The 16,215-nt window shown below is 37.8% G+C and overlaps 1 protein-coding gene across 5 annotated transcripts in view; it reads left to right on the top strand.

Moving 5' to 3' along the window:
- fus (fusilli) overlaps positions 1-16,215 on the top strand; it is a 192,034-nt gene that overhangs the window by 83,764 nt on the left and 92,055 nt on the right. For all 5 annotated transcript variants that reach the window (XR_010852109.1, XM_067098715.1, XM_067098712.1 and 2 more), the window contains exon 4: positions 200-289. Coding sequence is in view for 4 of the 5 variants with exons in the window: in XM_067098715.1 (XP_066954816.1) it covers positions 200-289 (90 nt within the window). In the remaining variant the exon portion in view is untranslated. The remainder of the gene's footprint in view (positions 1-199; positions 290-16,215) is intronic.

The raw sequence follows: 16,215 nt of genomic DNA, 5'->3' as shown, positions 1-16,215 counted from the left end.
TGTAGCTCATTGTGCAATTTATGGATTAGTTTGTGTTTTGCGAACGTAACAATACTATTATTATGTAATGATTTGAGTTTTCTCTTCCAAATTCTTCGAAATGTGACATTTCAGTATTCTTATTTTTTGTAATTTTTCCAATCTCTTGTGATGTATTGAACATTTATCCCAGTATTTTCCTTAACTAAATTAACTTCAGTCCTCAACATGGAGTCCGAGGAGACGGAAGAATTAGCCAAACGTTCCGTCAGAGATATGGGGAAGATTCTCGGCCGTATGGTTAACGACGGTAAGTTCCAGATCTCAGTTTTACCTCTTATATTTTCTATGATTGACTGATTAATTGTAAGCTATCAGATGTCACTGTTTTGTGCTTTGGCTCTCGTTTTCTTAGGTAAGACGTGAAAGCCCTTATGAAGTAGGTATTTTATAGAAATAAGAACTTGAGACGACGTACTTCCTGACAAAGATTCATAGTCCTAAGTTGGGCATGGTTGCCCAAGGCAGATGTTTGTACACCGGCTCCAGCGTAATCTCAGTCGCTTGAACGGAATATGAAACGTGCATGCGTGGACTCATTTTGAATTTCATATAGTGAAGGAGAGAGAGAGAGAGAGACTGTTAAGCTTACCCATAATTGTAGGTAGCTTCTTTCCCTTGATGGATTGATGCGCCAGATTAACTGCCGTGATAAGGTCTACCTGTCACATCTTAAAATCACCCTGCGGATTAAGATAGGTTTAGCAGTCTGAAGATAAGGTTATAACATCATGAGGGAGCCGAGACTGCTCACAGTGGTTATAGTTAAAACACACACGTGCACACATACATACATTCATACATACACACACACACACACACACATATATATATATATTAATTGTTTACATGTAGGTGCGTATAAATTTTTAAGTTGCATGTGATTGTACCCTGAATCAAGTCGTATAAAAAAAGCAGTAAAGTTATTGAGAGAGAGAGAGAGAGAGAGAGAGAGAGAGAGAGAGAGAGAGAGAGAGAGAGAGAGAGAGAGAGAGAGAACAAAAATTCTGGTTTCTGCTCGGCATGCGGTGAGCGGAAGATGTCGAGATTTTCGTGAACGCGCGCCTGAGCGGTAAGACTTCCGGTCCAGTGGTTTTTCGTAGACCCTACTATTGAGGTCTTGGCTTCGTTTAAACTCACCGATAAATGGACGCTTGGAATTATACCTTGCGTAGTTCTTGAAATGAACTTTTACAAATTGTAATATTTTATCTCTAGCTGGCAAGTGTTACATTACTGGAGTAATGAAATACCATTGTAAGATTGGTAAAACGATTATCTGTTGAACATAACTTACCTAGAAAATCATTCGTTAATTTGCAAACATTCTATTACCGTTAAAAAGATGGTGAGTGCTTTTATGTGGTTTTTATCATAAGGATGACATTCGTTCGTAGCCCTTTGCATTTCAGTGTTGAGGGATGTATTATACTTGAGAGACGCTTCGGAAACTGGCTGGTGTTATTCATTTAACGGCTGCGTTGTTTCTTTTATTTTCCGCCAGTCCTGTTTTTATCCATTAAGTAACGCCTTTGTGCTTGAGCAGTGGCACTTTCGTGAACGTGTGATAGTAGGTATTACTGTACACTTGGGTGTGGACACTCAGTAAATGTTTTGGGAATGATTTAGATAAAACTGTATGTACAACTGACTGTTTAGGTCCCAGTTTCATCATTTCTGGATACGTTGGGCGTTTTAACAAAGCTTAGATTATTTGGACATATTCTGCGATTTTCTTAAAACTGCGTCAATGTTTACTCCTTCTATAATGATTGTCGAGTTCACTTACGTAAAAATTCCCTTAGTCTGAATGCCGTCTCTCACTTTTACTTTTACCAGGAGATAATTAGTAGTTTCTCTCTCTCTCTCTCTCTCTCTCTCTCTCTCTCTCTCTCTCTCTCTCTCTCTCTCCATTCCAAATTTTGTTAGTAGGAGCAATTTCCGCTGAGATCGAAAGATAGTGTCATTCAACATTGCTAGCAAACTGGAATGTTTCAGTTATTTCGTTGAATAAAGACGAGGGCTGGTTATTAGATGCAGCGAAGAGTTACGGAGCGTAATGTGCTTAGTCATTTGTTTTTGCCTATCACTGCATTCATTTGCATGTAATGGCACAGTATAGCTCGCTAATGCACCTGGGTATTATAGAACCCTTTATGTCTCTCTCGCCGGTAATTACGTATCGTCTCCCATCCTCTCATCTCGCTGGCAGATGTTAATGACTGTCTTTGGCGCGTCACGTTTGTGCTTGAGACGGTGGATGGAGGGAGGGGGCGGAGGGGCAACGAAATTGACGCCAAACGTTAGTCAGTAGCAGTGGTCGTTTTATCGGAGATATCGTTATTCGTGGGTTGGAAGGGGAGGTGACGGTAATTATGCTAATGATGGGCTACGGTTGGGATGCTAATTGACAGTTTAAGAGTTCGTGAGACACGCCATCAGGATTTCTTGGGTCTTCCAGTCTCCCTCTCTCGCGCGCTTCATATTCATGGAATGGAAGATTTTCTTGTGTAAGTTATTGCTTAATGAGTAATCAGCGTCTGTTGTTTGTAGCCGTCTTTTAAAAGAAGCGTTTCCACATTTTTCCCGTAAGGAATTTTACTTGGCTTCTTTCTTATTCAATGGGAAGGTTTTTGCAATGGATACATTTAGATATGTTCTGTAATAACTTTCAGAAACAGTTATCATCTGCTTTACCTGGCTTTAATATATTACATTTCCAGCTCATAACATGTCTCCAGTATAAGAAAAAAAAATAGGTATTCGTAGTATGAGATGGAGGTTGACAGCCACCGTCAGTGATGCTTAATTGCAGCCGTTGTAATTTTTTTTTATGTATAATAATTGTCATGTTGACCCGTTTAGTGTCCGTTTCTTAATCTAGCGTCAGGTGATTTCAGTGCTCTAAAGATAGTTATCTTCAGAGGCTTAATTTCTGTTGTAACGAAGCCTTCGTTATACTGTGATTTTGGAGATAAGGAATCTGACATATACTGTATCTTGTCTGTGATGTCATTACGGGGTTCTTGTCATTAGGTATGACTTGAATGAGCCAGTGTTCTGGCTACTGGTAATTGCAGTACGTTTGTGGTGTGTAGCATCTGTTTTTAGTGCTTTTTGCTTTGAAAAAGAATAGAAACATATTTCATATTGTTGTCGATTTTCATAAGCATTTTGCGAAAAGAAGGTAGGGTGATCTCAGGTATCTATGAACTTATTTGTTGGTGTCTAAGCAGAGATTCGTTCTCTGTTTTGATATGGAATTCAGCTAAACTTAAACATCAGTTCAACTTTATTATATAGAAGTAATATTTTGGCAAACATCAGTTCAACTTTATTTTATAGAAGTAATATTTTGGCAGTAATAATTGTGCTAGTAGAGACCTGTACATAGTTCTCTTGTTGCTATTTTGTTTCTTTATAATTTAGAGAAATTTGCTGTGTTTTTCTAGGATCATCATAGTTGCATTCTCTTCTGCTTGGTTATTCTCTTTCATTGCTCATTCTTAAGATTAGCGATTAGTGTCGTTGTTGTTATTATTGCAGTTGACGTAACATTAGTACTGTCAAGTTCTTTCTGTAGTTTGTCGGGAATCGCTGGAGGCGTTGCACCGGCTCATACGTTAGTTACGTTTTTACATACACTCACGAAATCTTGTTTACAGCATTAGTCCAGATCAGTGTTCGTTTTCGGTGTTCGTGGATTAAGTCGTAGTCACAGTAATGACCGATTTTCGTCCGTAGAATCTGAACTTTAGTTCCACCCTTTCTAATTCTTAAGGGCTGGGTGGAGTCATTGGAGTAGGAGGCCAAGGGTAAGAATGTTGTTGTTGATGATGATGATAATAACAGGCACGGATAGGAGATCTCTTATCTCGGGAAGAGATGGGTAGGTGGGCGAGAATAGGTATGAGCTTTAATAACAAATGTTCTCGTGTGAGAGTTCATGGCGAGGTAGTGATGCCTGGGATTTTCTCTGTGATGGGAGGTGGATGTTTCTGTCAATCTTCTTTTCTGCTGAGGCTTATTTTGGTTGTGTGTGAGTTTAATCTGTCAGTCGCCGTTAAGGGTTCTCTCTCAAGTTGGACATATTTGGGGTCCATGTTCGATTAAGATGCAATGAACAGTATGTGGTGGTAGAGACCGTAGCAGTGAAGTAATTTTTAACTAGGCTATATTTGCTAAGTTTTCACAACAGAGACTCTGAAGAACATTATTTGAAGCTGATTGTTTGTTGATTGTTGTATTTTAAATTCATCTGAAGCTTAATGAATGGACGAAAGCTCACGAATATGAATTCAGGCATCGATTTCAGTGTTTTGTGAAGTTTACGAACCTTCACCGATAACATGTATCATTCATCAGTCTCATGATCGCTGTAAGTAAACACATGTGATCCGTCTTTATATGGAAGTGCAGATGAGCTGTTCATATGAATTCCCTCTCTCTCTCTCTCTCTCTCTCTCTCTCTCTCTCTCTCTCTCTCTCTCTCTCTCTGAGCCAACTCTAAAGAAGTGGAAGATTATATCAATTGAGGTCACGTGGAGATTCTATGAAATTCTGATTTTCCTTGAAATTGATGGCGATCGTGTCTCATGCAACCGTTGCGGCTGATGATAAAATGATTTTGTTTGGTTTTAGTCGCATTATGAACACTAAGTGAACAGTTGAAGTAGGTAGTTTAATAAGCCAGTTGTTACAAGAAGTTCAAATTTTTTTATGGTCAGTTAAATCAAAACATTAAGAGAAATATAGCACAGAATCGTCCTTCGTATTCTACGATGACGAGCCTGTGTTCATATTAAGATCTACCTGTATAAAACCGGACACAACCCTAAGTTGAAACCAGCAAAGAGAAAATGGAAGACCCGAGGCCTTTCTGAAGGGAACTTATAAAATTGGTAAAAAAAAAAAACAAATGGAGGTTTGTTGATGGCTTCGAAGTGGATTTCCTCGGTGGTTACGATAAAATTCGAATTGTTCCTTATATTTTCTCCCTTACGTGCGGAAGTACTAAAGAATGAAGGGTGTTCTGTGAGAAAATTTTCCTACGACCGAACGCTGTGGGTGAAGATGATGGTGCAGGTGTTTGCACGGTAGCGTGAAACAGTGATGGAAAATGTTGCGTTAGTGGAGAGTAACTGAAGAGTAGACAGCTGATGGCAGGCGACGTCAGGCGGTTCACCAACCAGTTGGGGGTTGGAGGGGGACACAGGGATGGGGTGTAGGAGGTTATTCTGGTGGAGAACCGGAGGGAGATCCCATTCAGAGGTCATTTTCATTGGGGTTCTCGTTCGGACAAAGAGGAGGCGAAATATGAATGAATAATCGACATTGCTTCATCTGCTCTTCCCATTGTAACCTGTTACATAAAGTGTATTCTCTGGATACTGTTTTGCTCGGTGAGCCGGAAGGACGAAGCGCAAAATGTGCTATGTACCTGCTGCGGCAAGTCGAAGCCAGAGGGAAATCAATCGGAGGCGACCGAGCATCGAAGGTCGTATCTTGTCTGCTCTAGCAACTACGGCCGGCGGCCAACGCAACGTTTTGTGGGAACTGAGGCCTTCCTTTCTTCATTTTCTTTTCTTTACTTCTGTCAGGGTTTAAAATACAGTCTTTTAAAACACATGACGGTTGCCTGGAAGGTTTTAAAACAATACATTTTAGTAGACTGGTTGATATAATCCTTTTAAAGGAAATGCTGAAATGCACTTGTTACTCTCTCGGTGGAGCAGCGAGTTATTTACATCTGTTTACAGCCTTCAGGTGGAAATGTGTTTTTCAGTGAAAAGGTGCAGGGAACCAGAATTCTGTGCAATCATAACACCTTTGATATTTCAGATGTTTCAGAAATTGATATTATGAAATATTTTTGTTCTGTTTCATTAACAGATAACTTAAGTTTGTACTCATTGCAAATTTGTTTGATAATTAGAAATTACTTTTCAATTCCATGTACCCTTGTTCTTTAAAGAGAAGCTTACTTTCCATTGCCATTTTTACAAGGTTTTGATACACCAAATTTTTAAATTTAATTTTTAAATTAAAGTTCATCCCTTGTTGTAACAAGGTATAAACTTGAGTTTTCTTGTTGTAGCAAGGGATAAACTTTAATAAGTTTCCTTATCTGTTTTCAGTCTTCAAGCACAATATTCTATTTTTTCCTCCTATTCCTTGACGCATTCATTGCTTACCATATTTTTAACAAATCGTAATCCAAGTCATTTTTTATAAAGTGAATTTATGGCTGTGGGCAAACTTATATTTTCCACCTGATGGTTTTCATGCATTTTTCTTTGATCACCTGCCCTCCATTACGAAGATGTTTATGTATTGTATACATTTTGTGTGTTTGTATATATATAGTATGTATACAGTATATATACACTTGACAGATGGGAAGAAGAGGGGCAGGAGATAATATTAAACTCGTTAGCGTCAGAGGTCAGCAAGCCTGTATGTCTGTTAGCATGTATGTAAACGCATGTGTGTGTTTGTGTGTGTGTGTGTATGTGTGTGTATATATATATATATATATATATATATATATATATATATATATATATATATATATATATATATATATATATGTATATATGTACTTATATATAATGTAGTACAGAAGAATAACCTAGAATCCTGAAGACTGGAAAGGAGAGCGAGCGCGGCGGGCATATGAGGTGTCAGAGCGTAATGGTTTGGCTTGATGACACAGTTTATGCAATGACTTGGCACCCGAAAGGTGACGCTTGAAATCGGCGAGCATATCCAGATTATAAGGTAGAAAGTAAGTCGAATTTCTCGTCGTGTGTCTTTTGATTTTCATTTTAACCTCATGTCCGAAGTGAATTTCCATCTCATGCGTCGTATTTTTTTCGTTAAATTTTATGAAATACAAGTGTTCGTGATCAGTTAATTTTAAAAGATATATTTGAATTGGCTAACTTTTTGAGCATGTATGTCATGACCAGAAGAGAGAGAGAGAGAGAGAGAGAGAGAGAGAGAGAGAGAGAGGAGGGGGGGGGTGGCGTTAATCATGCATTGAAAACCTTCTAACACGATGACTAATTAAAAAAACTCGGCTTACTGCTTCTCTCAGGTCCTTCAGATTGACTAATGAGGTTTTTTTACTCGTTACTGCTTTAGGTGATTCTTCTCTCTCTCTCGTTCGTTTTGAAATTTAACTTAACTTTATTTCTGGCTTAATCGAGTAATGAGTTTTCTGTTACAAGTCGCAAATTGTGGTGAGGCCTCTTTTTCCAAATAGCTTCAGTGGCTTCAGTATTTTTACTGTTGACTGAAATCAGTAAGGTCACATTTTGATGTAACTGTTATGCATTTTGTCTTGTCCAATTACGTACTTTAACCTTGATATTAATATGGTAGTGTTACGTTGATACATCGGATCACGTGGCATCCTAATCTTAAATTATATATTTTTTCATCGCCTGAAATTATATGTTGTCCAGTGTGACAAACTGTTATAGTTAATAATACTGACGTTGAGTGTGTGTATCAGCATCACTATTATTGTTTGTTACCTTTTCGTATTATCCATTGTAGGAGATTTTTCCACCCTTGCAGCCGAAATTAATCAGCGGTGGCTTTTTTTTTCACATTCTTGATCAGTACTTTGCCTTCCATTCAAATGTCTTTGATCAATCCCAGTATAGACGCTTCGCTTTAAAAGGAATCAGAGTGCAAATCAGAGGTTTTCCCTTTATTATTTGTAAAATACCTTCTAGTTCTTGTATTATGAAATATTCTATAGAACATAGATAACACTGGACTCCCTACTTCTCATGTTAAAGAAATGTGATTGTGTGTGATTGTTTGTGATAAATTGTTCGTGTCGTCTTGCCGTTCCTCGGCTAAAACGCCGTTTGATGTACCATGCTCTACAGTGACTAGTCCAGGAAGATGGGGTCAAATCAATCACAGGTGCATAGCCTCGCCTTGTTACTTCGCGTACCTGTATGTTATGAAGGTTTTTTCCCTTCATCGCCCTCTATATTTTCATAGGTTGTAATATTTTACATGTCAGTTTTTATTTGACTTTTGATATTAGAACAGAAGTAACAAATATAGCAGTAGAGGGCAAATCATATTTCGCAGCTTGACATGCGAAGAGAACTACTTTACTTAAGAATGTATAGAAATGAACGCAAGAGGTAACTGAGGCAAGTATTGCATCTTGCAAGAGCAACACGAACCAAAGAATCAGATACAGCAATAACATCCACAGCAGAAGCAGCAGAAGCAGGGCCTGGAGTTGGTTCCGAAATTCCTTATGTCGACCATTCCACAGGACCAGCCTGGGGGAGACACCGACGAAGCGAGACGACTCGATGGGGGTAATGGGAGAAAGGGGCGGCGGGAGGTTCAGAGGAAGCTAAGTAACGAGGAGGGAAGGTGTATCGGGAGAGAGAGAGAGAGAGAGAGAGAGAGAGAGAGGGGGAGGAGTTGTGGGGGAGTGGCATGCAAGGTGCAAGAGACGTGGTGGTGGTGGAGTAGAGAGGCAAGTAGGAGCTAGGGGCAATGGCGAGATTTTTTTTGTGGGGGAGGGTGGGGGGGAAGAGTTGTGGAAGGGGTGAATGGAGAAACTGCTCTCTCAGCCTGGTGTTTCCGTTTACTTTATTCATTTTAATGCTGTTATCTCTTGTAGGTCCAGTCTGCTGGAGATTCCTTATGTGCTGTGCACGTTCTGTAGCAAAGAAACTTAAGACATCCTTCCTTCACTTTCTCCCTTCTGTTCATCACGTTGTTTTGTCTGATTGAAACGGTGTTGTTAATCCTACTCCATGTTTCGTTTATATTTGTCATCGTCTTTCTTTGTCTCTCTCCTCTCTCTCGCTCTCTCTTACTCTCTGGGGGTCAGTGCCCTCCCCTTTTTCATAATTCAAGTCTTTCCGCTTCTGTTATTATCTTAACTTTCGCTCCTGTCTCCACATTCGTTTCTTAAAATTGCGTAAGTTTCGTGTAATATATCAGTTTGTACCATGTTTGGTAGTTAATACTATTTTCCCTTCTATGACGATTTCTCTCTCTCTCTCTTCTCTCTCTCCTTTTTATTCGACTTCCCCTACCGGTTCTCTCCCCTCCCCCCTCAGCTATTCTCCCTTCTCCCCATTTCCCTCAGTCCCGGGCCAGTGACCCCAGTAGTCCACCCGGCACAGACGCACGCACGCGATTCCGCCTACGAAAACCCGTAACACTCGAGATCTAAAGACGACGACGATGAAGAAGGGAACTCGGGGAAACTTTGGTCATTTTTATTTCATTTATTCCTTCATCTTTCATCTTTTCAATCTAGATGTTTTCGTGGCTGCAGAGCTGCATATATATGGCTATATAGCTATATATATATATATATATATAATATATATTTCAAATCATAATATATATGTTCGGGGTCATAAAAAGTCGATAAATTGATCATTTCGTTCAACTCGATAGAATAACTTTTATCAGATTGTATTTTTGGGGCAAAATGATGGTAAGTATTACCTTGACAAAGTTCATATAAATGAAATATGGCTGGTGCATGTCAGGTTAGCTGTTGTTATCGACACACCGATGTGATTAAAGACCGAATTTGGTGGTAAAGTTGTTGTTGTGAAGCACAAGAATTCGTAAGTTGGTGGGTAAGCGTCTTTCCGAATGCGTACGTGATACATTGGTAAGATTCACACGCAGTTCAGCCATTGACTCCGAGTCGCATGAAATTTGTCACTTTCTACCTTTAATTTTCTCGTAATATTTTTAATATCATTCAGTGGCAGTGGCGTCTTTATTTTGCCGTCATGTTTCCTTGGGTCGTCGTAAAATCAAGATTCATCAATGCTGCTTCACCTGTTTCACGGCCATTATAGTTTTGTAACAAGTAGGAACATTGAAAATAAAAGAATTTTCTGAATCCCTTGTTTTATAAATTATCAGTAATTGCAGTCGGACGTTCCAGTAAAATTGTAACATAATAGAGATTATCGGGCTGGACTACTTTTTGATTTCCGTAAATATTTTGCTCTTTGCGTTTGTGTATTGCTGTTTCTGCAAATCACTGGCTTTGTTTTTTGATCGGGGTCATTCATTGTAGCGTTCATATAAGAAAAAGTAAACCTTGCATTGTAGTGAAATTATATATATTAATTTACTAAACGTTTTTGTACCTACACTATACGGATGGGATATACTGTATAAGCGCGTGGACGTATGTAGTCAATTTTCTTTTAAGTACATTAAGCGAAAAATCCAATAGTTTTTCTGCAGAAAATAGCAGTTCGTAATTTTTCTGCATCCCTTGCAAAAAGTACCGAACTGTACGGGTACTTAACCGTGTTAAACTCAAAAGAAATATAAAAGATAAGGAGGCTAATGAGTAACGTTGAGTAAGGAAGAAACGTAAGGTATGCCGGCCATGGTCTGCCTACGCCCTAGTACAGCACGTAATTAGTTGTGGTAATATCCAGTACTAGAGAAGATTTATGGAAACTGGCTACAATAACAAGAGGAAAATGGCAGTCGGAAGAGAGGGAAGGTCTTAATATTACGTTCCAGGGGCTGGAGGTGGTGGGTGGGGTGGCCGAGGTTTGAAGTGAGACAATCTTCGATACACCTCCATTGTGTAGAAGTTTAGGTATTATTCCATTGGTGTGGGTAGGCTTAATGATACTCGCAAGTTCTCTCATTAAAGGGTTAAGTAAAGCTTCGGTTTTCGCTAGTAACGCTGGATGGGAAATGATAAATGCTCCATTTCAACATAAACATTTTATTGAAAGTCATTGGTCCTTTAAAATGCAAGTGTCATGGATAATGAAAAGAGCCTCTCTCTAACTCCCATTTTAGTTAGTGATTAAGTATTTTTATTCTCATTTTGTCCATATTTTGTTTTTTTAAGACAGTGTAATCTCTCCAGATTCCCCCATCTCCGAAAACCAAACCCATCTCTACTTCATTTACACGTTGAGAAGGCGCTGTGCGCCGCGAAACGATTGTTAGGCACTGCGTATGGAGTTTAGATAATCCAGGAAGGGAGGACAATTTCGTTCTCGCGTTCCTTGGGTGTAGTAGCGTAGTTGAAACACTATAAAACAGAACAAGCAGTCCGTCAGCGTGTTGTAAAAGTAAGACAATGGATTTTTGTCAGTACAAGGTCGAGTGTGAATGTAAAGGGCTTCCTTTTTCGTGAGTCAGTCAGCCGGTGGGTCTGTTGTCTGTTTGTCTATTCATTTCAGCGGTGTTCTAATGAGTAAATAAGGGTTGATTGTGTAGCTCCTGTCTCCGTCTCATTTTCTCTGTCTCACACAAAATATTTCATGTTAATGACGTCATATCCGGCCGTAAGGGCCTAGTGAAAGAAAGGGAGCAATTTGATCTAGGGACAGGGCTTCATGGGACAGGTAACTTTTCATCCCTGCTGCAACGGTAACTAAAAGAACGGTTACTTAGGTGTCAGTGACTGGTGCTGAATTTCTGGAATATTTTATGTTCATTGCCTTATATATATATATGTATATATATATATATATATATGAGGGCCTCAGAACCAGAAGGTTGTAAATCACACCCCACTGATTTGGAGTTAGCATACCAGTAGATGTGGCAACGTTTCTGTCTATTTATGACATTTCTATGCTAGTCAGCCGTTTCAAGGTCGAAATCCCTACTTGAACAGTAGAAATTATCAATTTTAGCTAAATGAACGAATGATGTCGCGCGGAGCTTACAACCTTGCTCAGTTACAACCAGAAGGTTGCATTGCAGCAGCTCAGAGGAGCCAATGAGAGCGCGCGTCACTAAACGGGATTCAGTTCTGAGCCAATCAGCATTTTCCAGCATAAGGGGCTCTCGGCCAATCACCGAAAACATCTCCGCTATTGTTTCATTCCCAAGTGATTTTCGCGGCGAAATTGAATGTCCGTAGTGTTGTGATTTGTGTTTTTTATTATTATCCTTATTTCTTATCGACTATGATGTCGGCAACAGAGGAAGAAAAAGGACAAGGAATGAAACGTCATGAAAAAATGGTGTTAAGATTACTGCACGATGCAGGCCAAGAATATGTTTCTGGGTGTACAGACAAACTCGTGCCTGCACGTAATGTAGGCCAGCCGCTTTAATGGTTAAACATTATGATGATGGAAGGTTATCATCGTCAACATCATTATTATTATTATTATTATTATTATTATTATTATTATTATTATTATTATTATTATTATTATTATTATATTTTCCATCACACTATATTGATTACTCATCAATATTATTATTATTATTATTATTATTATTATTATATTTTTATTATTATTATAATTATTATCATTATTACATCCATTGTTGTTATACCACGAATATAATAACACTTTATTATCATTTTACACATTTAACTAGTTTAAGTGCAAATGACCAGAATATAAACAAATGTGAGGGTTAGGCGGACATTTTGAATGCTTTGCAGCGCACCTACAATTTTTTCAAATTTTTCACAAAAATTCTAAAGAGTAGGCTTTCATATGAAACTTAGTTTAAATCAATATCTTTCTTAGAAGCAGAGTAATGAATGCTAGACTTTGAGGGCAATTTACTCATTTTTAAAAAGTGGCGTTTTACAACCTTCTGGTTCTGAGGCCCTCATATATATATATATATATATATATATATATATATACATGTATAATGTATAGTCCCTTGTCTTGTACAGTATTTAAAGGCAAATCTGTATCACATAAGATTATTCAGCATAAATTTCCAGTCTGAAAACTCTGCTGTCTTCAATGATAAAAATAATTTGAATCATCTTATCGACTGGGACCTGTCACGTATTGTTTTTAAGATCATCTGTCGGTTGAAGGGCCAAAAGATAAATCCGCCTTGATCAGACAAGCAAACGTTCCGAATTCTTCGGCAACATATTTCAGCAAGCATAAAACAAGACTGAAAGGGATAATCCTACGTTAGCCATCACCAAATCTCGATCCTATGCATGCCTTCCAGAAAGTTCTACATCATTGAGTTGTGTGAATACAAACATACATATATGTATGTTTGCATATATGTTATTTTTTTCATTTGTTTCGAAAGCAGCTGCTTCTTTTGCACACAAGAAAGAAACAGTAATTATATATACTGTATATATATATATATATATATATATATATATATATATATATATATGTGTGTGTGTGTGTGTGTGTGTATATAATATATATATATATATATATATATATATATATATATATATATATATATATATATATATATATATATATATATATATATATATATCAGTAATTATGCGTATTGTCACCAGTAAATTTTTCATTGAAATCAATTGTAGTAAAAATTCCTTTTGTCAAAAGTTTGTCATAGTGCATGTATGTCAGTCCGTAAGAATTTATGTGATTAAAATATTTGTTAAGTTTGTATAATTGTTAGATTAGATTTCTTTTGTTTATTTCTGACATGCGAAACGTGAAAGATGCCTAGTATAAAACTTCTTAATTTTAGGAGGTTATAAAGGTTTGTGCACATGGCCTTATTTTATTTTATAACTTACAGTGTTGAACATGGAATTCATCATCCCAGCTCCGATTCATGATGCTTTGTACACATAAATTTAATGGGAACTGTAAGAATAAATTACTTGCTGTAACCGATGAGTGAAACAGTGTCCATTATTTGCGGTTTTACTAAATAATTTCTTTTTTTTTATCTTGTAGTGTGAAATGTATTTTTTTTTTTTTTGTTCCCCCTCCGAATCTCGCACGACTCGAGTTGAATGACTTGAAGGAATTCTTAAATCGAGCATTTTTGAAAGGTAATTTGCCGCATACATTCGTTATTTCTTGCATTGCCAAGTCATTTCGTCCATAATTTGTTGCCTGTTAAAGTACAGACTTGACAGACTTTTTTTTCCGAATACGTAGATGTTTCTCTGTAATGAATTAGGTAGTGTTTTATGTTGAGAGTTATGTTCATTTTTTGTATAGTTGTAGACGGGTTTTTTATAATGTCTTAGAGAATATGCAAAAAGTGAAACTAGATCTGTATTGTTGCAGGTCGGTGTGCAGCTTATTCTTATTTCAGGAATTTAAAGCCACGGGTTTACTAATACATAATTCTCTCTCTCTCTCTCTCTCTCTCTCTCTCTCTCTCTCTCTCTCTCTCTCTCTCTCTCTCTCTCCCTTGAATTCTACTTTTTCGTTTATTGCTGAGTAGGCCCGATACGCTAATTGCTACGTTGCCAAGTTGACTATTTCCTTAATGTCATGTGTAGTTTTTATGTAACTGCCCAAAGAAATACAAAATAGAACATTAGTAAGTTACTTCTTGATTTACTCATTTTCTTTCGAGTGCCTTGAGCTAGTCTGTATCATCTATATTTCGGAAATTTTTAAATTTTAATTTGGTTATTTTATTGCAGTTTTTTTATGTAGATTTACAGGATCAATTTTCTTATCTACGTTCTGCGTTCCCCTCCAGTGTTTTTCTCGTTGTTGTTTGGGACTCGGATCCGTTTCCGGTCACGGTCTAAAGACGTCAGTCATTCAAAGCGAAGTGTAAACCCTCAAGATAAACACAAATTGGTTTCTGAAGTGTGTGGTTACTATTCCGTTTGATCACGGAAGTTTCCAGCATCTAGGAACATGGCCGGGATAATTTTCTCATGGGCAGCAGACGACATAATTATGGTTGCACTGCGATTTCTTATTTTAACTGACTTTCTTCGAGACAAATGTTGGCACGACTGTCTAAACATTTGAGTTTTAGGTTCAAGGACTTGTAAATCAATTTCTCTCTCTCTCTCTCTCTCTCTCTCTCTCTCTCTCTCTCTCTCTCTGATATAACACGAACTTGATTCTCATTATGTAGCCTGTTGTTAATGCCGGAGGTGGCTATTTCTGTTGGTCCATCATCCATAACATGATTTACCTGTATCACTACGTGACTCGGACGTGTAATGAGAAAGGCAATGAAATTTTTGATGAGTTTTGATATTAGTGGAGCACAGCTTTCTCAAGCACGAGCTGGAATTGACTGTATTTGAACATAGTCAAAGGTCAGAAGTTAACTGCCTAAGAGCGTCGTAAAAGGTCATCGTATGTTGCTTGAAAATGGACTTATATTTCCCCTTTCTCTTTGCTAGTATCAATCTCTCTCTCTCTCTCTCTCTCTCTCTCTCTCTCTCTCTCTCTCTCTCTCTCTCTCTCTCTCTCTCTCTCTCCATGCACTCCTATTTCGGTTTCTTGTTTTAAAACAATTTAGAAGAATGTTGCACTTGGTGAGAAGCCTGTGAGTTTGGTGTTTTAAGATATAAAGCCGCCTGTTTTGCATCATAAGCGCAGGTTTGCCTGTTATTTAATTTTATATTAAATTACTGCCAATTATGCCTAGAAATAAGAGTCAGCCACACTGAGAGAATTACAGATTTTTAACAGTTGAAAAGTATTAGAATTGATTGATGGTTTTTCAACAGTAGTTATTGTAGATGTAGTTCTCAGGATATTATAAGTACTTTCAGTCCGTCGTGCCTGCCGGGCTTATTGTTGCCTAAAAAGTGTATGGTGATACAAATAGTGAAATGGAATATATTTGATCGTGGTATTATCATGTGAAAGTGATGTAGTTGAGAAGTTGCTTTCCAAAGTGAGCCTGACAGTTAATGCACTAGAGTGGAAGTGGAAATTTCCAATTGTACAATTTGACCTTTTCGTGATGAAACTGAATGCATGCTGAAGTCTGAACCACTTCGTGAATTATGCATACGATTCGAGTCAGATTTTGTGAATGGGGAAGTTATCAGTTCTGTCATCAAGTCAGCCGCTCATGCTTCGTTCACTTTCATTCCGTATTCTGTGATGCTCCTCTGAAATAACGGCCTATGATCTTGTTAGAATGATCCGCTGAAGATGCTAATTCTTCCATCACTAGTAGTTCGGGAAAATGTAACTTTTCTCTCTCATTATTTTTATTTTTTTTATTTTTGTGGTCGGATATTTATGTTTAACATAGAAGAAACGATTTTGGCTTCTCTACAGTTTTCACTTTACTTACCTCGCGCTCTCGAGATAGATGAAAGACTTCATGACCTGGAATCTTTCTGACCATCGAGATTTCAGGGGAAACTGATCTCTTTCTCGTGGGAGATGAAGACCTCAGACTCACGATGTTCTG

Source organism: Macrobrachium rosenbergii, chromosome 55 (genome assembly GCF_040412425.1).
Source record: "Macrobrachium rosenbergii isolate ZJJX-2024 chromosome 55, ASM4041242v1, whole genome shotgun sequence".
Lineage (NCBI taxonomy): Eukaryota > Metazoa > Arthropoda > Malacostraca > Decapoda > Palaemonidae > Macrobrachium > Macrobrachium rosenbergii.
Note: the sequence above shows the minus strand (reverse complement) of the source record. Positions and strands in the feature narration are given on the sequence as shown.